Source organism: Delphinus delphis, chromosome 5 (genome assembly GCF_949987515.2).
Source record: "Delphinus delphis chromosome 5, mDelDel1.2, whole genome shotgun sequence".
Classification (NCBI taxonomy): domain Eukaryota; kingdom Metazoa; phylum Chordata; class Mammalia; order Artiodactyla; family Delphinidae; genus Delphinus; species Delphinus delphis.
In genome coordinates this window covers 135,753,589-135,779,816 of record NC_082687.1, presented here as the reverse complement: position 1 = coordinate 135,779,816, position 26,228 = coordinate 135,753,589, and the positions used below count along the sequence as shown (strand labels likewise).

At 55.3% G+C, this 26,228-nt stretch overlaps 1 protein-coding gene across 1 annotated transcript in view; it reads left to right on the top strand.

Annotated features, from left to right (window-relative positions):
- The window catches only part of ABLIM2 (actin binding LIM protein family member 2), a 150,852-nt gene extending 137,848 nt beyond the window's left edge, over positions 1-13,004 (top strand). Inside the window, exon 22 of the mRNA XM_060013032.1 lies at positions 11,256-13,004. Within this exon, the coding sequence (XP_059869015.1) occupies positions 11,256-11,369 (114 nt within the window). The 3' untranslated portion in view covers positions 11,370-13,004. The remainder of the gene's footprint in view (positions 1-11,255) is intronic.
- The last annotated feature ends 13,224 nt before the right edge of the window (positions 13,005-26,228 follow it).

Here is a 26,228-nt window from a genome sequence, read left to right as displayed (position 1 = left end):
TTCCCCTTTTTAAAAAAAAAAACCTTGGAGGACGGGGGTAATGGGTTTAATCACCCAAATCTCCAAGAACACACCCAAGGGTGCGTCTCTCTGTAATCATTCTCTTCCTGATCTCAGGCAAGCCGGGAGGCAAATTGGAAGCTTCTCACAAACGGCGTGTCCCACAGCCTTCGGGGTTTGGAGCTGGGGTGTGAGCCAGGAGGGGCTCACGAGGGGCTACCTCCCAGCAGGAGAGAAAGGGACACCGATGTTTTTATTTCAGGGGAGAGAGCTTTATTTTTAATATAAAAACAATTCATAACTCTTGTAAAAGTCCAGAAAAACACAAAGAACGTAAACATTACATGGAATTCCCCTACCGAGTCAAGACTCCTGTTAGCTCCGGGGCAGACATGCTTCCGGAAATCTCTTTTTTTGCACAAATACCCAGAGATAACTGAACTCTCTTTTGGATAAGTAGCCTCGTACTGTTTATGCAGTTTGACATCTGCTTTTTCTCTCTTAAATGTTATGTGAACATTTTTCCGTGCCATTTCATGGGGATCTGCCCGTCCTTTTCGTTGGCTGCGTGGTGGTCCCACATCCCGTTCTGAGGCCAAAGACTGTATGTCCCAACCTGGGTGGATTTGATGAGTTTTCTAGCAATGGTTGCGGGGGGGGGGGGGGGGGGGGGTTGCTGATAAGATTAGGGTGTGTGCAGGGCCTGCACTCCTTTAATCTGGCCTCAGGCGGTCTTTTCTGGAATGAAGAATACTGACATCTTCCATTTATTGGGGTTCTAGTTCTATAAAGAGCGCAGAATATATTGTTATGTGTATCCCTCGAGGTGGAGCCAGGACCCTGCCCCAAGGCTGCACTAGCGTTTCTTGGCCTATCTTCCCTTGTTTCTGCATCCCGTCCCTTCCCTGATTAGCAACTGTTCGAATCTTCCCTTTGGAACTCAGGGAAGGTCGTGGTGACTGGAGTCTGTTCCCTACAAACAAGAAATGGGGGGCACAGAAAGGCTTCCACGCCCAGGAAGCACACAGTGTCCTGCTCAGCTTCAGTTTCACACCGGGGAGGGTCCCAGGGGCCAGGCTGTGGAGTGACAGGCCGTTGGCTGGGGCTCGGTCACATGGCAAAGCTGCAGGTCCGCTGTGTGCTCAGCAAGGGGAGAAGATGGACGTGGGCAGACAGCTGGTGGTTCCCACACACCTCTGTAGGGTCGGTCCCTAGAAGGAGGACCACTCTGTCCGTCGAATGGTCAAGGCTTGTTATCCATCCTTTACCGCCAGAGTGCTTGGCCGAGTCTCACTGGTTTGGTGAACACGGGCCAGGCACTGAGCTGGGCCCTAGGGGACACACGATGAGCAGAAACCAGCATGAGCTCTGCCCATAGACTCAGCTTGGTGGGAGGTAGACGCCAATCAACTGATGACCCAAATGAGGTGTGAAGTTACACACCAAGGTAAGGGCTCTAAAGGAGAGGAGGGTGGGCCTGTGAGCATTTAAAAGGGGGTAAAAGTTAATTGGGTGCAGTAAGTGTGCCTGCTTGTGTGTGTGTGTGTGTGTGTGTGTGTGTGTGTGTGTGCGCGTGCACGCGCACGCTTGCACCTAAGGTGAGTCATGGCAGGTAGGAAGAGAATTCCAGGAAGAGCCCACAGCAGGTGCAAAGGCCCTGGGGCAGGAGGCAGCACAGGCTGTTTGAGAAGGAACTAGCTGTGCTTGAGTGGGTGATGGGCAGGAGGGGCCAGGCCTCGTAGGGCCCTGAGCCACATAAGCAGTTTGGTTTCTAGGAAAGGCAAGGCTTTTAAGTTGCAGGAAGACCTGATTACGTAAGTAAAACAGTGCCCGAGGCTGCACCGCGAAGCCTGAATTGGCCGTGTGGTTGCAGGGAAACCGTTTTGGAGGCGGTTGGGTTATCCGGGCAAGAAATGATGGCATCTTGGAGAGGGTGGTGGCAGTGCGGAGGTGAGAAGCGGGTAGATTCAGGCCCGATTTGGGAGGTCAAAGTGGGAGGGGCAGGGACACGCCTGGCGTGACTCCGGGCTGTCGGGATGGGGTGCTGGGTAAGTGGTGGTCACGCGGTGCGGTAGGACGAACCCTGGTTCTGATGGTGTTTGTCGCTCTGGCCTGTGAGGCACAGACAAGGGAATACAGGATGCTCAGCCTGACAGCGAGGAAGGTGCCATGTCGGCCCCTGGAAGCCCACAGTAGGTGCTCAGTGAAGGTTGGTGACTCATGGAGGTGTTTGGAAGGAGGGTGGCCGTCCTCCGCTGCTCTGGAAGCGCTGTCACATGGAAGGCGGTCGGATGAATCGTGTGATCCCAGTGCGCAGAGCCAGGTTCGGGCTTCCCGGGGAGACCCGTCTGGGGCCAGTTTCACACCATCCCTGAGATCCAGCACTTTCTGTCCTGGGGGGTCTGGGTCCCAACGCCTACCCCTGGCACCCAAGGACCTCATGCCTTGGAGGGTCTCTGATCCTTCCTGCGTTTGGCTGTGCCAGGAGCTTCCACTCTGAGGGGGAAGAGCCTTGCCTGCCCCGGGCAGACTCAAGTGTCCTCTTACCTGAGGCCACTCCTGCAAACCTCTGCCGGGCTGCCCGACATTTGCCGAAAGACTGGCCATTGGGCTCGTGCATCAGCCTCTTGCCATCCAAAGGTGGCATCCTGGTGGAGGGAGAGAGCACTTAGGGTCGGGATGGCCTGGGTGTGAACCCAGTCTCCATAATGTCTAGCTGTGTGACCACAGACAAGTTACTTAACCACTCTGAGCCTGACCCTTACTTGTCAGATGACATCGCTGTTGCCTGTCCTGCTGGGTGGTTTGAGCATCTCTTCAGTTGTTCAGAAGTAGCCATGAGCACCTGCCGTGAGCGAGCCCCAGGCAGGTGTGATGTGCACATGGTTTCAATTATTTTGTCCATGTTGCCCCCAGTTTACCAACCTGGGAACCGAGTAGGCCAGTATGGATTAGAAAAAGGTTTCCACGGGGATGGGGTGCTATGGGCTGGCCGAACAATGATTGCTAAGAACTTAGTGGAAGAGCAAGGTGGCTGGCTGTGAATGGAGGTAGGATCGGCCACAGGCTTGGCCGCCAGAAGAACAGAGGTCCCTCCCTGATGCCCGATATGGGGAAAAAACAGGATGTTTGAGAATTTATCAGATTTGGCTTGTTTACAAGCTCTTGATCACTAGGCTCTTCCAAGCACTGGACACGTTCCTGTACTTGGTTTTCACAAGTTGGTGCAGCAGCTACAGGGAGGCCTTGGTGGGAAGGGGTGGGGGTAGGGGAGCTGGAGGACAGGCCCTCGGCTTCTGGGGGACAGACCTGGGGTTCCAGCTAAGTAGTCACACAGGGCCACGCGCTGTGCATCTTCCTGGATTAATTACAGAATTAAAAGTGAATTTCTAACCACCCTTCCTTGCCCCAACCTCCCAGAGCACACATTTGGCTCCTTAGGTAGGAAAGTGTATCAGCCAGGGCCCTCCAGAGAATCAGAACCAACAGGATACAGGTAGACAGACGCACAGACAGATATGGACATAGACATGTATTAAGAAATTTAATTTAAGGAATTGGCTTCCCGTGGGGCTGGCAAGTGTGGAATCCGCAGGGCAGACCAGCAGCAGGCTGGATGGACACTCGGGCAGGAGCCGACAGGTAGAAGCAGAATATCTCCTTCTCCAGGAAGCCCTCAGTGATTGCCCCAGTGGAGTGGATGAGGCCACCACATTAGGGAGGGTCATCTTCACTTAAAGGCTGATTGTAGGCATGACCACATTGACAGAATACCTTCCCAGCCACCCCTAGACTAGAGTTTGGCCAAGCAGCCGGGCACCAGGGCCTAGCCAGGCTGACTCATGCAGAGAGCAAAGGCTGCCGGCTGAACAGGTTTGGAAGGAGGGTGTGTCCCGGCGAGTCCCCAGGATCCTCCTTTCCGAGTGCTCAGCAGAGGCAAGGCTGAGCGGCTCCTCTGGGGCCCCCTCTGCCAGACCCTGAGGCTAAACGCACACCTGAGTTTGCTCAAGCAGGAAAAGCCCAAGTTGTAGGAATGTGCCTGAAAAATAAGGCCCCGCAGTCAAAGAATACGTCCTTTGTTTAGACCCATCCAACCGGTCTGATAAGAACCTGACAGACTGATGGTGAAGTGTGGGTTCCCGGCCACTGGGTGTGCCTGGGAGATGGGTCTGAGGCAGCCTCCGGGACCCTGGGGCCTCCCAGGAGAGGCTCGGAGAACAAACAGGAAGAGTCCTCCAAGGCCAGGCCAAGTGGCAGGGACTTAGGGGTGGAGGGCGGGGAGGGAGGGGGGAGACACAGTGCAGAGTAGGGCAGGCAAGTGGAATGGGCTCTGAAGGAGGAGAGAGGAAGCTGGGAGGCAGCGTGGCCGGCAAGGTGAGAGCACGGATGCAGATTCAGGGATGCAAAGAGCACAGATTGTCCCTGGGTGAGGATGGGAGACAAGCCCATCCTGCCCTACTGGAGCTGAGAACCAGGTGAGATCAGCAGTGGCTCCGTACTGAGGGACACACATGGCCTGGGGCCTGCTCGCTTGGCTAGTGCAATCCGGGAGGGCCCTCTGGAGGAGGGGGGCATTTGAACTGGTACCTGTAGAAGAAGGAGGAGCAGTTCTGTGCAGTGGAGGGAGAGCATGGCATGTTCCAGAACCCGTAGGTGCCCACCGTGGAGCAGAACGGTGGTGGAAGAGGTGGGCAAGGACACGGTGAGGCAGGGCCTCGGGGCCACCTGGCAGCCACGTCACTCCACATCTCGGAGCCTCCGTCCCCGTCCTTCCCCATACACTATGCAGACATCACGAGCCTGTGATGGAGAGCTCCCGGCCTTCACCTGGCCCAGAGGAGCAGTCCGCAGATGGCTGGGATCATTGTCATTATGGTGATGCTGTCGTTATGGTGATGCTGTCGTTATGGCGATGACGTCAGGGACCTCCGGCTAAGACGGCAGAAGCTTCAGAGCATGGACCCAGCTCAGCAGGGCTCCCCTCTGCAGACAGGGCCTCCTTGTACAGTGTGTGGGGCAGGGAGGCACTGTGGGACCCAGGCCTCAGAAGAAACGTGGGCCCTTGCCGGTCCAGGATTCGCAGGCTGAGCGGGTCTGGGGCCTGAGCCCACCCGATCAGCCCCCATTGGAGCGGGGGGCCTGGCAGTGGCCGGTGGGCTGGCGTGGGACATCTGAACTTGGTGCGGTGGGCAGGGGGTACTGGGAATGCCCTGCAGACCAGTCCCAGCAGGGTGGCAGCTAGCCTGGGATACCCTGCAGAGCAGGGGGAGCACAGGCCGAGGGCCTCCACCACAAAGCCCCGGATGCTTCCAGAAGCTGCATCAGCGGGCAGGGAGTCAGGACTGAGGGAGGGCCCTTGAGCCACCTGGCCTGGCGCCCAGGCTGCGTGCCCTCGGGCGAGGCATGGGACCCCTCGGAGCCTGGGTTTCCTGAGGTCGTAAAATGAAAACTAGAATCTCAGGGCAGGTGACGATGGCAGCAGCTGTCATGAAGTCCCTTCCCAAGCCTGGCCAGTGGTCCTGCATCAGTGCAGGAGGATGGCGGGGTTCAGGGTCCGAACTGGGATCCCCGAGTAGGCCTCCTGGACCCGGACGCTGCGTGTATGAGTGTGCGTGATTCTATCAAAATGGGCCACTGCGTCATCGTTTCGGGGGGCCCGTGACCCAGAAATAGTGGGGCTTTCTGCCCCAGAGGGACAGCATGCATGGCCCGGCTTCCAGGTACACAGGCCTCGGTGGGCCCGTCTGCCAAGGGGAGGGGTAGCCCCCCAGCTGCGTGGACCTGCTGGTCTGAATGGCACGGTGGTCTCAAGGAACAGCAGGTGACACCTTGTCAGAAAGAGCCCTGGCCCCCCGGCCAGAAGGTCCGAGTTCTAATGTGCCACTTGCAGGCTGGGTGACACGGGAGACGTCCCCGTCTGTGGTCCGGTCCGCGTCCTCTGGGCACCACCAGCTCCCACACTCGTTGCCTCCCTGGGTGTGAGTGCACGCGTGCATCTGTCACAGAGCCGTGTGTGCCCTGGGCTCCCGGCTGCCGTCCCTTGAGGAGCCCTTGCTGCGAGCAGAGGTTAGTGGCCGTTACTGATTCCTGTATTCAGGGAGCCCTTGGCAATGGAGCCAGGTTACAGGCTTAAGTCAGATCATGTCCCTCAGAAAACTACCTCTGGCTGTAAGGTGCTGGTGGCATGTCATCAGTGCTTCACAAGGCTTCAAGGCCTCCAGGTCCCAGGCCCTCGATGGACTTAATTGTGCTCTGACCCACCTGCCCGGCAGGTGTGCGATCTCTGTGGGGTGGGCGCACCGGTCTGGTTTATTTCTGCGTCCCGGCACCTGAATGAGGAGAGAGCAGAGCGCCTGCATAGGACCAGCCCTTCCCCTCCCTTCTCTCCTCTCACCCTACCACCCAGGAGTGCCCCATGCAGGGTCCCGGGCACACAGGCCCTCTCCCTGCCCGGGGGTGCTCGTTACGGAGGGACCCCTAGTGCATCCGGCTCGCTCAGAGATCAGGGGCTGCTAGAGCCGCTCGTGTTGTTATATTTTCAGGAACTTCCCACGCTGGTTGTTAAACCAGCCATTACTGAAAAACAAATGATGTAAACTTAGGATTATGAAAATTACATTTAAAGCAAAGGTGATAAATACCCAACACTCCCTCCTCCCTAATCTCTCAACCACATTTTACTACCATCTGTGCTCTCGAGGTTACTTAACCGCTCTTGCATCTGTGCGCGGGAGGAATAAGCTGTGACTGTGCCCCCGGGCATCTCCTTCCAGCTCTGCATTCAGTGGCGTCCCGTTGGAAGCTTGAAACTGGCCGTGGTGTATTTACACCACGGAAAGGAGGCTTGCGGGTCTGGGAGCCTGGGGTGACGGGTGCAGTCAGGAGAGACTTCCTGGACGAGCTGACACCCACGCCCAGCTCTGGGGAGTGAGGAGGGGTTACGTGGGCAGAGGAGGAGGGCCCGGCACTCCAGGCAGAGGGAGAGTGGGCTAAGGCACAGACAGGATGATTCCGATTTTACAAACATCACAACTGAGGTCGTGTCGCTCAGCACAGCTGGACAGGCCTGGAGCCAGGACCGGATTCCTGTGTGTCTGGTTCCTGAGCCCGAGGTCTTTGCACGATGCTGCCCTGGAGGGTGACACATAGGCGGACCCCTGGCAAAGCGTGTGGGACCCCTACCATGCTGCAAAAACGGCCTCCTCCCCAGGGGCTCTCCCCAGTGCACCCCAGAAGCGAGGCCATCCCGGGACGTCCCTCGGCCCAGGCACCACGCCCTGGGCTGCCTTCCTGCCGGCTCAGGAGGGAATTCGGCCGTGCCGTGCCTGGCGGGGCAGGGAAGCCTTCCGGAGCCAGCGGCCGGGGGAGTTGGGCCAGGGTCAGAAAGCCGGCTCTGGCCTCTGGGGTCAGCCGTGCTCTGCCACGTTCCTCCTGCTGCGGCAGGCACTCGGGCGGGCAAGAAGAGCCCTGGATGGGGGGCCCTGACGCTGCCTTGACGGACATTACCAACTTCCCAGCTGCCAGGAGCGGGGGCCCTTAGCCCCTTCTTCCCTGGGAGGCTGTGGGATCAGCCAGGTGTGGTGAGATACTAGAGACCACACAGCTGGAGCTGGGATGGCTGAACAGATCCCTCCGCCAGGCCTTCCCCATGTGACCCTCTCCCGCCCTCCAGAGCCCTCAGGCAGCCGAGTCCTGTTCTCAGCCTACAGAAACAGGACCAGAGCCCGGGGGCCCCTGCCAGCCCCCAGGACTTGCCCTTAGCCTGAGTCCCCAAACCCAGCTGCCATCAGCTGCTCTGGGAGGCATGTGACACACGTGGGCTCCTGGGCCCCTAAGGCTGCCTTGGGAGGTTTTGGGGGGGCAGAGGGGAGGGTTCAGGCACTCTCAGATGTGTCAAGCACCCAGGGTCATTGTGACAGGCCTGCGGGCTTGGGAACCCAGCTGGGACACCGTGCAGCACCCCTCCCTCCCTCCTGCCTCCGGCTGCCTCCCCGGCAATGGGGTGCGCTCCTGTGGCCAGGTGGGGGCCAGGCGGGGGGAGCAGGGTTGGGAGCGCCAGCCCCAGAGGGTCCTCTCCTTTGCCTGTCCTCCTGCCCGCTCACCCACCACATGTCCCCAGTTCACAGGTCCCCGAGGTCGGGTGTCCCCTTGCCCGTAGAACCCAGGTTCCTGTTCAGCTTTTCGGACTCAGTTCTCAGGGCATCTTGGTCTGGAGGCTGGATGACGGGCTGCATGGGACCTGCGGGGGGTGCCGGGGGAAGTGACTCCTTGGGCCCCCTTGCCACCCCCCGCAGGCCCTGCCGTGGTCCCCCTGCTGCTAGCGGGAGGCTCCTGGCCGGTGAGCACAGGGTCACCCTCACCGCGCCGCTCTCCCCTTCCCAGCTTAGAGCGCGGTGACCTGTGTCGCCGCTCTCCCCTCTCCTCCCCTCTGTGTGTCACCGCCTGGGAGACCCAACCCCGGAGACACCCGGGGGGCCCTAAAGCAGGAGATCACAGGCTGCAGGGGCGCTGGGCATCACCCTGCCAGCCCGGTCCATGCCTCCCTGGGATCCCTGTGCGCCGTCCCCTCTGGGCCCCTTCCCCTGGCTTCCACCTCCCCAGGGCCAGGCCCTGGAGACCAGCATCTCGCTCAGGCCTCTGATCTTCCTCTGCCCCGCCGCGCTCCCATTAACCACCCACGGCCACGCCCCCCGGGGCCTCAGGACCCCGGCCCGTGTCAGGCTCCCGCTCAACACCCAGCCAGTAACAGGAGACGCGATTTCCCTTTTCTCCTTCCCGTTGGGCGTCTTGGTTGACCCACAGTACTTGGGAAGGTTGTGACGCGGTACTGGAAGTGGGTGCTGCTGTCTGAAGTGACGGTTCTGAGTCCCCGTGGGCTGGGTTGTGGCTTCCCCAGATCGGCAGGAAACCCCAGTGTCAGCGCCGGGCGGGTGGCTCGTTTCTGGCATATGCCAGAACCTTCTTCCTGGTCACAGGTGCGAGACGGCAGCAGGCAGCTCGCGGCCCTTCCCTGGCAGAGACTAGCTTGATGGTGTGCGTGTGTCTGTGTGTATCTGTGTATGTCTGCGTGTCTCTGTGTGAGTGTGTGTCTAGTATGTCTGTGTGTATCTATGTGTCTGTGTATGTCTGTGTGTGTCTGCATGTCTGTATATGTCTCTGTGTGTGTGTCTGTGTATGTCTTGTGTGTGCATGTGTGTCTGTGTGTCTCTGTGTGAGTGTGTGTCTAGTATGTCTGTGTGTATCTATGTGTTTGTGTATGTCTGTGTGTGTGTCTCCGTGCGTGTCTGTCTGTGTCTATATGTCTGTGTGTGTGTGTGTGTGTGAGAGTGTGTGCGCCCTCTGAGGACCCCAGGCCCAGATTCAGTTAGGAGGGCCTTTTGTGACTCAGCAAAAATGGGTCCCTTGGGTTCCCTCCCCCATATCCTGCCAGCAGCTGGGCTCCAAAACCCAGCGCGTGCCACACATATTCGGTGATTTTTATGCAGGACACAAGTGGCAGTGACTCTGATGTTTCTGCTTTCCGTAGTTAGCCATGTGTCCTCACACCGTTTTCTCTCGATCATCACAGTAACCTTGAGTATGAGGTGTTCTGTTTTAAATTTAAGGAAACCACTCTTGGAGGGGCAAGAATTGGGTTTTTTAAATTACAAAAGTCACAATTTTAACCATTTTAAAGTGTACGACTGAGGTTGCACGACCTCCACTACCTCTATCCAGTTCCAGAACACTTTGATCAGCCCAGCAGGAAACCCCGTACCACTGACCAGCTATTCTCCGGTCCTTTCCCTCCCCAAGACCCCGGCAGTGACTACTCTGGTTTCGGTCCCCGTGGATCTGCCCATCCTGGATGTTTCGTATAAGTGGGATCAGCCTCACGGCCGTGTCCGTGTCTTAGCGAACGTCAGAGCCACACGACTTTTTATGGACGAACCACGTTCCCGAGTCTGAATGGAGCTCGTTTTGTTTATCCGTTTGTCCTTCGATGGGCAGTTGGGTTGTTTCCGCTCTTGGCCCTTGTCAATGATGCCGCTGTGAACGTGGGTGTGCGGGTGTCCGCGCGAGTCCCTGGTTTGGGTCATCTGGGACCTGCTTGGGAGTGGATCTGCTGGGTCGCACGGTGATCCTGCTAAGTACGTGGAAGAACGGCCATACTGGTTTCCACACAGCCACACGGAAGCCGCACTTCTCAAATGGGGGCCAGAGGGGGATTTGAACCGGGTCCTCTGGGGCCAGAACCTGACCCCCCCTCCTGTTGCAGACTGTCCCCCACCTCCTTTCCGTCTTCCCCTCAGCCCTCCCAGGCAGGAGGGGGACAGCCTCACTCCCCCTGGGAAGGCCCCCGGGAGATGGTGCCGTGCCCACCTGAGCCGGGTCTCGGAGGACAAGGAGTTACTCAGAGCCTGCTGAGGAAGACAGATGTGGGGTTGATGGGAGCAGAGACCTGCAAGGAACAGTCTAGAGTTCGGGTGGCAGTCAGGGGAAGCTCCAGAGAGGTGGCTCTATCTCGGATCATAACAAACGTGCCCAACACACACTGGCCCTGCCCGTGGCCGGGCTCAGCCCTGAGAGCTGACCTGCACTGACCCACTCACCCACACAGCTCTGGGGGGGTTGCCAGGGTGACCCCATTTACAGGTGAGTAGACTGAGGCTCCAGAGGCTGGCTGGCGCGGGTGCCCTTGACACCGTGCCGTTCAGCCTCTCCATTGTGCCCCCGGGATCGGGCTCAGAGAGACAAAAAACTCACGGTCACACAGCAGAGGAGGGGAAGAGGGAGGATTTGAACTGAGGCTCCTTTGCTCACCTTCCACACCTCAGCGTCCTCATCTGTGAAATGGGGGCGAAATAAACCACTCACTTCCGGCTCTCAAACGGCGGCCATGAAAATTAAATGAGATCATGAATGTGCCCACGTATGCAAATCTCCTGAAACCTCAGCCGTTTCCCGGCAGGAGGAAGTCCTCTCCCGGGTGTGCTTTCACACTTCGTCTGCAGTGGGACACGTGTCTGTAGGTGTCAGGAGGCAGGGCTCTGGCCCCACTTCTGCAGCTGGTCACCGTGGGGCCCTAACCGGATCTCTTTCCTCTGGGCTTGGTTCTGTCCACTGCAAAGCAGAGCGATGGGGATACAGAGGGAGGGTGGGAAGCCCGAGGGCCTCGGGTGCGCTGAGGGGACCACCCCATCCTTGCTGCAGATCCCGTCTCAGGGGCCGAAGTTGCTGACTGCTCCCCTCTGGGTTTTCCTTTTTATCTGAAGAGACACTTGTCGCCCGAGGAGTTCCAGGAAGTGTTTGGGATGAGCATGGAAGAGTTTGACCGCCTGGCCCTCTGGAAGAGGAACGACCTCAAGAAGAAAGCCCTGCTGTTTTGACGCGCCGAGGCCCCGACCACGGGCACGCCTGCGGGAGCCACCAGACCCCTCCTCTTGCACTTGGCTTCGGCTTCTCTGTGTCCACGGTGGACGGTGGGCGCCTAGAAGGGCCGGGCCGGGGCCTGGGGGCGGGAGGAGGTCCCAGAGCAGGTGCAGCTCCCCCCACCCCGTTTCCGCCAGCAGCGCTCCCGCCCGTAGTTTAGGGCCCAGACGCCTGGCTTTGCACTACTCCTTCCCCGCTGTTGCTTGCCATCACGGAGATGCTGCAAGGTCACTGCCCCGGAGATGGGGGAACAGACAAGGGCAGCCCAGCCCCCAGGCCTCCGGGCAGTGCCCACCCCACGCTGGTAGGACAGAGGCGATGGGACCGGAGATTTGAGGAGGCCTGTCGATGACAGGGTCATGGGTGGGTGGGCGCACGGCGTGGCCCCCCTCACCCGCTCAGCCTCAGGAGGCACGGCCTGGCACATGGCCCCCCACCCCCGAGGCAGGGGGAGTGCCACCCAGGGCTGCAAGAAGCATGGGGGCTCGGTTTTTACGCCTTTGTGATGAATCGGTGTTTAGAGAGGAACTTCAGTCTAGACAGGCACCTTCTGCCAGGGCCCCCCGTGCGCTGCATTTTTCTTCCAGATCACCCCTTAGATGCCTAAATGATATCTTTAGAGTAACACAAAAGTTTTTATTTTATTAAAAAGTAGAGCCTACTTAAAGACGCCATATATAAAGAGTTTAATTCTATGGTCCCACCGCAGGGGAGCACCTCCAGCCTGATTCTCCACTGTTCGCATCTGCGTGGTTTCGGGTTTGGGGTGTGTTCCTAACACACAGGACTCCTTGTCTGTTTTCTTTGTGCTGTTTTGCTTTTTGACCTGTCATACAGGTACCCCGAAAGGCAGACCCACTCCCCGCCCCCCCATAATGCTGTGTGTAAGTACACGTAAAGTACAGCCGCCACTGTTTTTCTCGCTGTCATTTTCCAAGTCTTGGAGAGAAGACATCCTCCCCTGACGGCCAGTGCCCCAGAATGAAGGATTTCCGTGCCCTCTTGGTGACATGGCCAGGGGTGTCCCCCCTTCCCCCCTTCTCCCCTATAAAACACAGACACCCCCAGGGAGGGATGCTCGTGCCCGGTCCTGAGACCGACAGCCAGACCCTCGGGGAGACGGGATGGGAGGTGGCACCTGGATGGCAAAGTCAGCAGGGCATCCACGGCAGGAGGCCGGCGGGTCCCCCGCGGGAAGGCGTCCTGCTTGTGATTCGGTGTGGGCTAGAGCGTGGCGCCTGACGCGGAGTGTTTGTCAGTGCGTCGAGAGGCCTGTGAAACACTGCAGAAGCGTCCCCGGAGTCTGTCCCCCTCCCCGTCTCTGTGAAGCTGCATCTTTCTGTGTGTCCTCGAGGTTCCCATCCGTGCGTCACCGTCACTCAGCTTCCTTTTGGCCCCGTAACACGCCAGTCCCTCTGCGCGCCCGGCTTCTCACCAGCCCAGCTTGGCCAGGGAGCGGAGTTCGCAGCACCTGGTACGCTTCCCTCCACGCTGCAATCTGAGCCCTGGCCACTGGAAACCCCCAGTTTCTCACTAGTGAACGTCATGTCGGACTAGGGGAGCCTGGAAAAATAAAGGATGATGTATTATAACTTGTGAAAGTGAAAAGCCACTTCTTCTAAAGGTGCGTCGTTTCTAGGCATGGACCCCCTTCTGCTGACAGTCGTTGGGGAGAGCGTCTGCCGAAAGGGGTCACCCCGGAAGCCTGCACAGAGCCGGGCGGGACGGCCCCAGGGTTGGCATTGGGAACGCCCCGGGACAGCACTCTCAGGGGCAGCCCCTAAGGGTGGGGCCCTCTGCTTGCTCTAGAGCCCCTCAGCTAGGCACCAGGTGCTGACGGGAAGGATGCTTATGCCTGTCCCCAGTCAGGCTGGGGAGACAGACCGGCAAACAGACAATGACAACAAGACTGACCCTTTGGGGAAGGTCCAGAGGAGGCCCCATATACACCCCAGAGGTCAGGGGGCTGGGCTTTCTGAGAAGGTGTTACCAAACTAATTCTTGACAGATGAGGAGGTGTTCCCAGAGGCCAAGGAAGGGAAGGGTGTTCCAGGCAGAGGGAACAGCAGGAGTGGACCCTGAGCCAGAGGCGGCTTCCCCGGTTACGGAAACTTGGGTTGCTGGTTATGGCTGGAGCACGTGGCTAAGGAAAGGAAGAGAATGAAGGCCGGGCTCCCTCCAGGGAGGGCCCAGCAGGTCGGCAGATGTCATCCTGGGATGAAATGCTTTATAATCTCTACCTTTGTTTGCTCAGGCCGCTGTAACAAAAACCATAGACTGGGGGCTTAAACAACAAAGATTTCTTTCTCTTGGTTCTGGAGTCTGAAGTCCGAGATCAAGGTGCTGGCATGATCGGGTTCTGGTGAGAGCCTGCTTCCTGCTTACAGAGGTGTGAGCTGTGTCTTCACAGGGCAGAGAGAGATCATCTCTCCTCTCATCTCGCTCAGCTTCTCAAAGGGCACTAATCCCATTGTGAGGGGCCCACCCTCACAACCTAATCACCTTCCAAAGGCCCCCTCCTAATCCATCACACTGGGGATTAGGGCTTCAGCATATGGATTTGGGGGGACACATTTAATCCACAGCAGTTTCTAATCTTATTCCAATGACATTAATGACTCTCATAAAGACCCAGAAGCCTGTCCACATGTACACAATCTGCCTCATTTTAGTATACCCAGGTTTGCAAGTCAGAAACCAGCACATTCCTTCGCCCCCAAGGATGGCCTGTCAGAGGTCCTGGTTCCACCCTGAAGCATCTCTCTGTATCTCTCCGTCTCAGCAGACACTGTCACGGAATTATCCAGATCAGAAAACATCCTGAGAGTGGAAGGTGGCCCAATGACCCAGGGACACAGCATACACCTGGCCTGTCCCAGGCAAACTGGACATGTGGTCACCCTGACCATACTCCCTCCACCCTCACCTCTCACCTGGGTGAACCCAGCTTCCCCATCAGCCTCTGTCCCCACTCTCACCCCCGGACCTGTCATTTTTCACAGACAACCAGAGTGATGCTTTGCAACCATCAGCTGGATCATGTCAAGCCCCCAACAGCACCTTCTATGACCCCCCGCTCTCCCCTCTCCCTGCTCCACACGGGATTGGCCTCTGTCCATACGTCACAGCCACGCCGCCTTCCTTCGGCACAAGCCCTCAGCTTTTGCACACACTCTCCTCCCTCCTGGAGTCGGGGGCGTGCTTCTTCTCCAGGCAGGGCCCCTCTCACCCCTCTTGGTTTGGCTCTGAAGTTCCCACCTCAGACAGGCCCCTCTGCTGACTCTAGGAATTTCCCCACCAATGCCCGCCCCTGTGTCAGCACATTCTTCTCTTTTTTTCCCAAATCACAGTTTCACTTTGATTTGGAGACATCTTGCATTTTCTCTCTTCTTTTAATTTTTTTTTAATTTTTAAGTTTATTTTATTGAAGTGTAGTTGATTTACAATGGGGTGTTCATTTCTGCTGTGCAGCCAAGTGATTCAGTTATACCCATATGTACCTTCTTTTTCGTATTCTTTTCCATTATGGTTTATCACAGGATATTGAATATAGTTCCCCAGCACATTCTTCTTATCTGTTTACTGATGATTTCCCTGCAAGAGGGCTGGAGGTTTTATAACAGTGCTCTGTGACCCGTCATTGGACTATTTGGTAACAGGACTGGAGCCAGAGTTCCTCCTGGTGTCGGTGCTCGAGCCCAGAGTTCCTCCTGGTGTCGGTGCTCCTGGAGCAGCGCAGCCCAATAGAACTTTCTGCAAAGCATTCTGTACCCACACTGCCCAGTATGACAGCCACTAGCATTTGAAACGTGACAGGTGTGACTAGGGAATTCAGTTTTAAGTTTTCATTAGTTTAAAGGTCAGTTTAAGTAGCCACGCGTGACTCGCAGCTGTCGATTAGACAGTGCGGACCTGGAAGATGAGACACTTCCAGTGTCCTGAGCGGGAAGACCGGCTGCTGCAGGAGGCTCAGGACCTGTCATTCTGGCTAGTGGAGTGTCCGTTCGGTGCCTGGTGTGTAGGGTCGTTTAGAGTGCGTTTGCTGAGCCCCCGTCTGCGTCTGGCACTGTCCCGGGTGCTGGAGGTATGCACAGCCAGCCCGTGTCCCCCAGAGCTTACATCCCCACCTGAGCCCCAGCTGTCTCGGGTTCTAAGGAGCTGCCCACCCCAAAGTCCCAAGCCAAGTCCGGCCCCGTTCTCCACGCCAGCCTTGGAGTCTGCTAATGGCACCAACATTCCCGAATTGGCCCCAGCCTGGGCCTGTGTCAGGAGCGCCGAGACTCATGGGGCCGGGAGATGTCTACAGGCCTCCTTCCTGGACCCTTCTCGCCAGGGTAGCTGTGCCTTCTAAGCCACTGGAATCTCAACGCGGTGCTTCAGAATTCACTGCTTTGAACGTGAGGACGAAGAGAGGCTGGCGGACCACACAGCCCATCCTAGGGTTTGGCTCAGAAGTGACACGTGTCGCCACCAGTCAGGCCCATTGTTCAGAGTTAGTCCCGTGGCTCCACGCAGCTGCAGAGGCATCTGGGAAGCACGGCACCTTGTGTTGAGAAGGGGAGAGGACCCGCTCTATGGGTGGGCACTCCCAGCTCTACAGCCCAGGCTCCCCGAGGCCTTCTTGTCTCCATGTTCAACCCCCCGTGCCTTCCGTGTCAGGAGGCCCCCAGCTGCCCCGGTCACCATCCTCTGCAGGTGAGCTGCCCTCACTCATCAGTACCCAGCTGCCCACCAGCACCACATGGACCCCAGTCCCTCCGAGGCTTTGCCATGTTCCGTGGCCCCTCCTTAATGCGCTTTACCCACAAATCACCGTGTCCTGCCCACGACCTGCTTCCCCCAGCACAGGTAACCAGACCAAGAATGGCCCCTGAGCTCCCTGCAGAGCAGACTCCCTGGTCACCCTGTGTGACATTTCTTCCCCAGGCCCAGCCCGAGAGGCTCCATTCTGCGTGGAGATGGTCTACCCAGTCAGCACTCTCTCAGGGAGCCAGACTGTGAGATGCATGAGTCAACCGGGGGGTGGACAGAAGCAGGGGACACCCAGCCACAGTGCAAGCCAGCAGGGCCCACGCAGTAAAGAGAGGGCGCAGAGAGAAGTCGGTCAGGAGAGCAGGAGGGGGAAGCAGGAAGGAGATGGAGCTGGAGTGGCCCGTCACAAGCATGAAGGACATCGTGAGTGGCCCTGGGGGTGGCTTGGGGCTGGCCATAAGCCCACCCACCCCTGCGCTAAGTCCTGAGCCGGGTGAGAACCAGCAGGAGACGGAGGAGGAACCAGGGACTGTATCAGTTTCCTTAACGCACCAGAGTCTGAAGCGCCAATGCGGAGCTTCTGAAACAGCTCAGTTGGAAGACGTTGCTTCGTGTGTTTTAGCTCAGAAAAGTCTGCAAGAATGGTCCACGTCCTACCCGACCCGCACCTGGACCTAAGGTCCCACCGGCTGACAGCTGGTGGCACAGGGGTTGGCAGAAGCACCCTCACCGGCCAGCACCACCAGGAGGGGGCCTGCCTGTGAGCCCGCCTTCCCGGGGAAGCAGAGGGAGAAGGGCCTCCAGGCCCACCCCCAGGACCCCGGCCTGGGACCCGGCTTGGGCACAGCTCCTGCGGGAGGTGAAGAAGTCCCTTTACAGATCTCACTGTCTGTCCCGCCCTGTTCTGAGCACCTGAGGTCCTCACAATAATACTATGAGGCGGACCCTTCTGTAATCCCCACTTTGCAGATGAGGAAACTGAGGCACGGGGAATGTCCGATAAAAGATCTAAAGCCCGCCCTCTGCATTTGGATAAGGGACGTTGTCTCCCGGGTGCAGAGCTTGGGCGCAGGTCGCCCTCAGACCAGGCCCGCAGCTACTCCATCTCACCATCCAGAGAAGCCTCGGTCTTTGTGGACAGTCAGGGACACTCTCGATCCCTAGACAGCCCGCCGGCCCCGGCCCCGAGGGCACTGAGCGTGCCCTGCTGCTCAGTCTTCGGCAGGTGGAGGGTGGGCTCCTTCTGGCCGAGCCCCAGCTGCCCCTCCCACTGCCACTGCCCCCGCCTCTCCCCGCCTCCTCCAAGGCCATCGCCCCCACCTTCCTTCTGCTCCTTTCCAGGCCCCCCTCCCCTACATCACCTCCACCCCTTGCCATTGTCTTTCTTAGTTCCCAGGCTGCCGCTGCAGAGGGAAAGCTGTCTACTAAACAGGTGAAAGTTGGATCATTCCAGAAGCCAGTTCCCCTGGCCCCTTGTCTCCCCCTCCCCAGCCTCCACCTTCCCCACCTTCAAGAGTGGAAGAAACCCTGGTATTGGGTAAGTCACCCACCTGTGCTACGCGAGCTAGGATCTGGCCCAGTTCCCAGCCCACGGGCTGAGGGGGCACGTCCCCCAGTGTGAGAGCACTTCTGACAAATTAAATGAGAAAGGAGATCAGTGCCTCCCTGGTGACCGCCAGAGGCTGACAGGCTGTTACTGAGCCAGGTTTCATGAATAATAGAGGCTTCCTTTTCTCCTGTCTGCAGCGTGAGCGCTGTGAACCCTCCTCAGCTGCACATCATTTCTGAGCGCTCCACAGAGCAGGCGCCACATCCTGCCCGTGCTTCCCGCCTCCAACACCCCGAATCTCTCTGTCCTAATACTTACATGCCTTGTCATTCCTCCAGTCCACCCTGTGCTCAGAGGCCCACAGCAACTGGTCTGTAGTGCAGGCTTCACTGTGCTATCTCCTGCCTGGACACCTCACCACAGGGACCCCTGTGGCCTGTCCTCCGACTCCTTCATGGGCACCATCTGGCCACTGATTCCCTCTCCAGACTCTTCTTTACTCCTCCATTCTGGCAGCCTTATTTCTTGAGCATCATCTTCTCACCTCCCTCCCAAACATGGCGCCCTTAACAAGGGCTCTTTGCTTTGCCCCATCTAGCAAACTCCTATTCATCCTTCAATACCCAGCTGAGATGTCATCCTCTCTGCAAAGACTTCCAGGATACGACCCCTCTCCCCAAACTGTTACCACCCTTCCTTCCATTCAGATAACCCTGTTTATGAACAAATATTACTGAGTTGGGTGTGACAAAGCCGAGATGAAGAAGATACTGTCCCTGACCTCAAGAACTGATCACAAACCCATGGAAGAGATGTGCTATGGACTAAATTGTGTCACACACACACACACACACACACACACACACACACACAAATTAATATGTTGAAACCCTAACCCCCAGTGTGACTGTATTTGGAGACGGGCGTATAAGGTGGTAATTAAGGTTAAATGAGGTCATAAGGGTGGGGCCCTAATCCAATAGGGTCCGTGCCTTATAAGAAGTTTTCTTGCATAGGCCCTAGAAAAAGGCCATGGGAGGACACAGGAGAAGGTAGCCATCTACAAGCCAGAAAGAGAACTCTCTCCGGGAACTGAATCTGCCAGCATCGTGATCTCGGACTTCCCAGCTTCCAGAACGATGAGAAATAAAATAATGTTGTTTAAGTCCCTGTCTGGGTATTTTGTTATGCAGCTTGACTGACTGGTACAAGGGTCACAGGAACAGGCAACAGCAGCACAGGTAGAAGTGCTGTGATGGAGGGTGGGGGCATGGGAAGGACCCTAACTGGGAGCGGGGCGGGCATCTGGGAAGGCTTCCTACACCCAGCCCCACTACAGCTGAGTTCAGAGGGGTGAGCAGGAGTTGGCCAGTGAAGGCCGGAGTGAGGACGGGTGCAAGAGGCATTCTAGGCCGAGGACACAGCACAGCAAAGGCTTAGGACCGGAAGCTGCCTGGAGCCTCCAGGAGCTGCACAGTATATCTGGGGTTTGGGGCCCTCCCTGCCCTGGGCTCCACAGTAGCCTGGCTGTGCCTGGGACACTTTCTACCTCGGCTCATAATGACCTGTACACCCTGCCAGGGAGACGCTGCCGGGCCTGCCTGGAGGCCTGGGGCCAGCAGGATCCGTGCATCTGGAGGCTCCTATGAGACCATCTGCACCTCCGGCCTTGGGCTCTGCTCAGCCTACGTGAGGGGCAGGCCTGGAGCCCCAGGGAGTTAACCCACCTCCGGGGAAGCCTTAACCAGTGAGGCTCCCCAGACCCTCCCCCATGGGTGGGACATCTCCGAGGTTGTCCACACTGGGCTTGAGTTCCCGCTGCCCACGGCAGCCACCTGCTCCTGGACACGCCTCCCTTGGCACCTTCCTTACCTTCCCCGGCCCTTCCCTCCTCCATGCTTAAACCGTTTGTACAGAGTTCTGGTTTCTGGGGTTACTTCTGGGGACACCTGTCTTCCATCAGGCCGCCCCTGCCGGGGGCAGGGAAAGAAAGGTCTACTCTTACAGCCAGCCTAGTGCTCTGGCCTTCCCAGGTGTGAGCAGAGCCACGTGGCATAACCGTGCAGGGCCACGGAGGGAGCCTGGGTGATGGGCACCGCTGCTGTTGCAGTAGGGCAGGGGCCCTGCGCCGTGGCCTCACCCCCACTGCTGATCCCAGACTCACTAACACACAGAGCTCTTTCTCTCTCTAGCCTACAGAAAACACTTTCCGCATCTCACGATGGATCCTTCCGGAGTGCCCACAGGAAGCTTGGTAAACTAGGTAGCAGTATCTCCATTTTACAGCTGAGGCAATGGAGGCTCAGAGAAGTTAGACAAATGGCCCGAGAGCACACAGCTGGTAACTGGCAGCCGGATTCAGACCAAAGCCCGTGTCTGTATCCTCTGTCATTGCCGTGTTGGAGAACGAATTGCATGTCAGGCGTGGGGCGAGGAGTGTTACATACCTTATCATCTAGCTGAACAAGCACCCATTTTACAGATGAGCAAACTGAGGCTCAGAAACATTAGGTGACTTATCTACCATCATACGGCTGCTCAGCAGAGGTGCTGGGATTCCAGCCCAGGACCACCGAGCGCTAACCCTCCTCCTTCCCTACCTCCCGCGCACAAGGCTCAAATTCAGCAACTTTGAATGCTGCCTGTTCTGTGCTTATTTTTTTCGATAAAGAGTCCAGGGGAAAACTACTTATTGGTACAAGTTTCTGTGTGAATCATTTTCTTGTGTAAAGAGGCACAACTTACCGCCGCCAGAAGATGAACATTGAATGGATGCATGCGTGCACCCGTGGGTTCACATTCAATCAATCACATTCATCCTAGTCCAGAGCAGAGTGATGGTGGTGGCGTAGAGGACCTTCGAGACCAGTCAGTCCCATGTGGGGATACATTTAGGGCTTGGGGGACAAGGGCACCCATACCTTTATTTTGTCACTGGTAGGCTGGCTGGTCAGAAATCTATGTATGTACCAACCTGTGACTTAAACTCTTTTAAATAGTAAAATACAGCTTGGTGGCTTTGGTTGAAGTGGCTTAATCCACTTGCTGGGTAAAAAAGGCATGTAAGGTTCTGGACAATGTGGTGAGGATACTGAGAGATTTAGCAGGTCTCTCCCCTTCTGTACCAGCCCCTTCTCTGCACTCCAAGCTGATGCAGACAGGGACCAGCCCCCGCTTTATGGACCAAGAACTCCTCTCGCCCCAGTTCTGCTCACACAAGGCTAGACTTCCACTGAAGGACAGGGAGAGAGGCCAAGGGATGAGCATCACGCTGCAACCTGGGGTTAGTGGAGGTGCTGGGCGAGGGACTGGCCTCTGGACATCCCTGGTTAAAAAGTCGCAGGCTGACTATGGAGAACAGTATGGAGGTTCCTCAGAAAACTAAAAATAGAGCTACCGTACGATCCTGCAATCCCACTCCTGGGCATATACCCAGAGAAAAATATGGTCCAAAAGGATACATGCACCCCAATGTTCATCTGTTTTCATTAGCCAAGGCATGGAAACAACCTAAATGCCCATCAATAGAATGGATGAAGAAGATGTGGTGCATATATACAATGGAATATTACTCAGCCATAAAATAGAATGAAATGATGCCATTTGCAGCAACATGGATGGACCTAGAGATCGTCACACTGAGTGAAGTAAGTCAGGCAGAGAAAGAGAAATATTGTATGGTATCGCTTACGTGCAGAATCTAAAAATAATGATACAAATGAACTTATTTACAAAACAGAAACAGACTCACAGACTTAAGAGAAGGAACTTCTGGTTATCGAGGCGGGATAACCAGAAGGATAGTAGGAGAGATAGTTAGGGAGTTTGGGATTGACATGTACGCACGGCTATATTTAAAATGGATAACCGACAAGGACCTACTGTAGAGCACAGGGACCTCTGCTCGATATTACGTTAACAACCTAAACGGGAAAAGCATTTGAAAAAGAATAGACACATGTGTATGTATAACTGAATCACTTTGCTGTACACCTGAAACTAACACAGTGTTATTAATCAACTCTACTCCAATATAAAATGGAAAGTTAAAAAAAAAAGTCCCAGGCTCTACCTGCCACTAGACATTTCCCAGCAACCAGCTTCCCGCTACGGCCCCTTTCCTCTTCTCTGCCCGCTGCCCTCACCCCTCTGCCGTCTTTATTTCCCCTTCTCTGGGGGTGCTCCCAAATGCAGCTGCCCATCTGTCCTTGTCCAGAGCAGTTTAGCTCTCTTTGTGTCTCTGCCTCAGCCCCTCCACTGATGACCAGTGGGTCTTTATCATCAAAGCTAACCTTCAGGGTGGCTTCCCATACAAATATATGTGCTTTTCTCTGGGAAAGGACTTTTGAGGTTTGCTCTGAAAGCACTATCTCCGCCCCCTTCCTTTGCCTTGGGCTGCTCCCAGGAGAAGAGGTTGGAGGGGCCAGGCCTTGAAGCAGAGAGACTGATAGAGATGCTTTTGCCGTGATGCTGGGGAGAGATGCAGCCTGGGAGGAGGTCGTGGCAGGGAGGCTGGGGTGGAGGATATGAGTTCCAGAAGGAGATTCAGCAGGACCTGCTGATTGGGCTGGAGGATGAGGGGCCAGGAGGAGTGCAGACTGGACCCTGCTTTCCCACGTGGCAATGGGAGAGATGGTGGAGGGGCGAGGAAATGGGGGGGACAGCAGGTTTGGGGTGCGTGGAAGAAGACAGTTCTGTCTACTGCATGTCACGCATGAGGCACCCACCTCCAGGGGGACGTGCTCAGGAGACAGCTGGCCGTGAGGCTCAGTGGATGTCTCAAATGTCCTCACGGATGTCTGCGAGGGATGAGCAGAGTCACGGGCTTGCGGGAGACTGTCCCGGGACATGGTACCGAGTAAGCAGAGTGAACGTTTCAGATTTGGTGGAGAAGAACAGAGTACAGAGGAGAGTAAGGAGGGGCAGCGAGACGTGGGCAGAGGACCAGGAGGGTGTGGTGTGACCGAGCTCAAGGGAAGAAAGGGGGTCCACGGAGGGAGGGATTCAGAGAGCAAATGGCGAGGTGAGGGCAGTCCGGTAGGACCCAAGGGCATACTTTGGGTTTACTCCCAACGAGTTCGTTGATGACCTCGACAAGGAGAGTCATGTGAGGTGACGGGGGGAGGTGGACAGCAGGCAGAGTGGACTGAGGCTTTCGGGGGAGGCACCTTGGGAATACACATCTGAGTCCGCATGGGGGAGAGGCTCAGGGCAGTGGCTGGAAGGGTGAAGGGTGAGGCAGAGGGAGAGCCTGTTGGCATGGATGATGGTGTAGGGGATGTGTTCTTCTTTTAATGAGAGAGACCTGTGCATAAAAATACCAACGGGAAAGAGACAGGGGAGTGATGGAGGGAGAGAGGAAGTGAGAAGAGAAAGAGAAACCAGTATGGACTGGAATCACGTCCAGTCTTCCAGGCAGACTGGAAACAATTTGAATCTCTTCAACCCTATGAGACTAACTGACTAATTCAGCAATGATTGAGTGCCTACTGTGTGCCAGGCACTCTTTCGGGATCTCCAGATACAACAGTGAACGGGATAGATAAAAATCTGGAGCTTACCTTCTATCTGGGGTGGGAAGAGCAGACAGACAATACACACGTCAGGAGAGGATCAATACTAAGGAAGAAACAAACAGGCTAAAGGGAGAGAGTGACAAGAGAGGGTGTTTTTTATACAGCGTGGTCAGTCCTGGGGGAGGGGAAGTCCCTTCTTCCATAGTGACAGGGAAGGAAGAAGGAAAGGAAGGCTGAGACACTGCTTAGTTTGTGTCTGGAATAGGCTCAGCATAAGCACAAGGTCTGGACAACACGTTTTAACCCTAAATTGTTCCAATCAAATAACACATTTCCATCAAGCATGTACAATGGAGCCAGGTGCCTTGTGGGTACCAAGGAGATAAATATGAATCAAACACACCCTGCCCTGGAAGAGCTTGCTGTTACATGGGAGAGACAGATCTGGAAACAGACCATGACGGTGCAGGGTGTTAAATGTAATAATATAGGGCAGGTTGTTCAAGCAGCAGTGAGATCATGGTAGAGGCAAGGAGGCCTTCCTGGGGAGTGGAGGCAGCTTCACAGAGGCGATGACATTTAGCTGGGTCTTGAAGAATGAGTAGGAGTTTGCCAGGTCAGAGCTTCAGCTGGAAAGGAACTTACATCTATAAGGTGTCTACTAGGTGCCAGGCAATTTACATATAGGATCTCATTTAATTCCCAGAAAAATCCAGCATGGTGGGGATCATGCATATTGACTGTTGTGTCTACTGAGGCTCAGAGAAGCTAAGAGACTTGCCAAGGTCATACAGGTGTTAGAGCTGGGTTTCAAGAGATGGTTGTTATTACTCTCAAACTTATTATTTCTCCAAACACCAAGCCACCATAATAACTTGATGGACCAGTGTTTGCAAAGGCACCAAGCAGAGCAGGAGAATGCCATGCTTAGGACCAGCTGGGAAGTGGCTCTTTTCCCATCATGCCATGTGCATGAAGGAGACAGAAAACAGTGCATGTAAGTGGTTGTAGCTTTTGGAGGAGACAGATTAACAGTTTTGTTTTTTCTTTCAACATTTTGAGACTGTTATCCCATTGTCTTTTGACTTCCATTATTTCGGGTAAGAAGTTATCTGTAAGTCTTATTGTTATTCCCCAGAATATGGTGTTTGTTTTCTATGTCTGCTTTTAAGATTTTATTTTATTTTATTTCATTTCATTTCATTATTTTATTTTATTTTATTTTCCACCACGTGGCATGCGGGATCTTAGTTCCCTGACCAGGGATCGAATCTGTGCACCCTGCTGTGGAAGCATGGAGTGTTAACCACCAGACCACCAGGGAAGTCCCAAGATTTTATTTTAATCATGAGTTTTCAGCAGCTTGGTAGGCAGCCTCTGAGAAGACCCCCAATGATCCCTGCTTCCTGGTATTCCCACCCTTGTGTGGTCCCCTCCCATTGAGTGTGGGCTGGACCTTCTGACTTGCTTCTGATTGAACACAGTGAAGTTGATGGTATCTTCCGGTAACCTGTGTAGCTTCCATCTCAGGTGTTCTGGGGAAAGTCAGCTGCTGTGTTGCGAGTGGCCCTGCATAGCGTTCACATCTTGTGAGGAATGTGGCCTGCAAGAAGCCATATGAGTGACTTGGAAACAGATCCGTCCCCCAGTCAAACCTTCACATCAGACCGTGGCCCCAGCTAACAGCTTGGTGGCAACCTTGTCAGAGACCTTGAACCAGAGGCACCCAGTTGAGCTGTGCTAGATTGCTGACCCACTAAAACTGTGAGATAATACTTATAAGTTGTTTTAAGTCTCTAGGTTTTGGGGTAATATGTTATGTAGCGATACATGACCAGTGCGGCAGCCCTGTGGGCTTTCAGTGCCTTGGTGAACTCACATCACATCCTAACCTGGACTTGGATTTCCCACAGGTGCCCAGTTGCCATAGATGATATGTGCTCCCTCTAGGCTCCGGAATCTAGGAAGACTGCATCAAGGGTGTCATGGAAATGCACCTTACCTTGTGACATAAATAGTTTGTAATTAACTTTCTTCCTCAAGAGATGTGTTACTGGAAGGATCTGGAAGAGATCTCTGGTCACTAACCCTACCTCATAGCCCTTCACAGTATCAAACTAGGTCAGGAACTTCTACAAAGAGTGTTGGCCCAGCTCTTGGATCAATAAACCTTGATTTATTTTCCCATCAAATGAACACTCTCTTTACATCAGAAGGGCTGTGGTGGCAAAGAGGGATTGGACTTATTTTCTGAGGTTCAAGAGGTCCCAAAATTTCAGTTTTATATAGGGAAAAACTTTCTACTAGTCAGAGCTGTGCAATCGTACCCTGACTGGTTTAATGGGTGGTGAGTTTCTTGTTAGTGGACATAAGCCCAAAAAGGATGACCACTGATGAGGAAGGATGGTCAGGCTGAGTTTATTAATTTGACAGACGTTTCTTGAATGTCTATACACTTCAATTAGGAATTCTGTAAGTAACACAAAAATTGACTAACAGTGGCTTACATCAATAAGGTTTTTGTCTTTCCTACCTAATAGAGAATCTGGAGGTAGATGATTCCTGGTCTTGATTCAGTGGCTCAGGGGTAGGAGAGTCAGAATCTCTCTGATTCTGACTTTTCCTTATCATTGTGAGATGGCTGCTACAGCTCCAGACATCACATGTGTGTTCAAGGTACTAATCCCTGCTGCTTAGAAAAAGCTGTATCTATTCCTTTCCTGGCAGAGAAAAATCTTCCCTAGAAGATGTGCTGGTAAATCTTCAATTACCAGCATTCTAGGGGATGGAGGGAAGGAAGAAAGTCCTGACTTGTACCAATTACCAATTTCTGTGGTATAAATTCTCCTACCACATCTGATTTCAAGCTACCAACATGACATTGCTCGCTGCGGGTATGGGAAGAGATGACTGTAGCACACCATCATATACTATTTCTATCGTACAGTTATGATAGATGTAAAATCCTCAGTGGCATAGATCATTGTAAACTGCAGTGA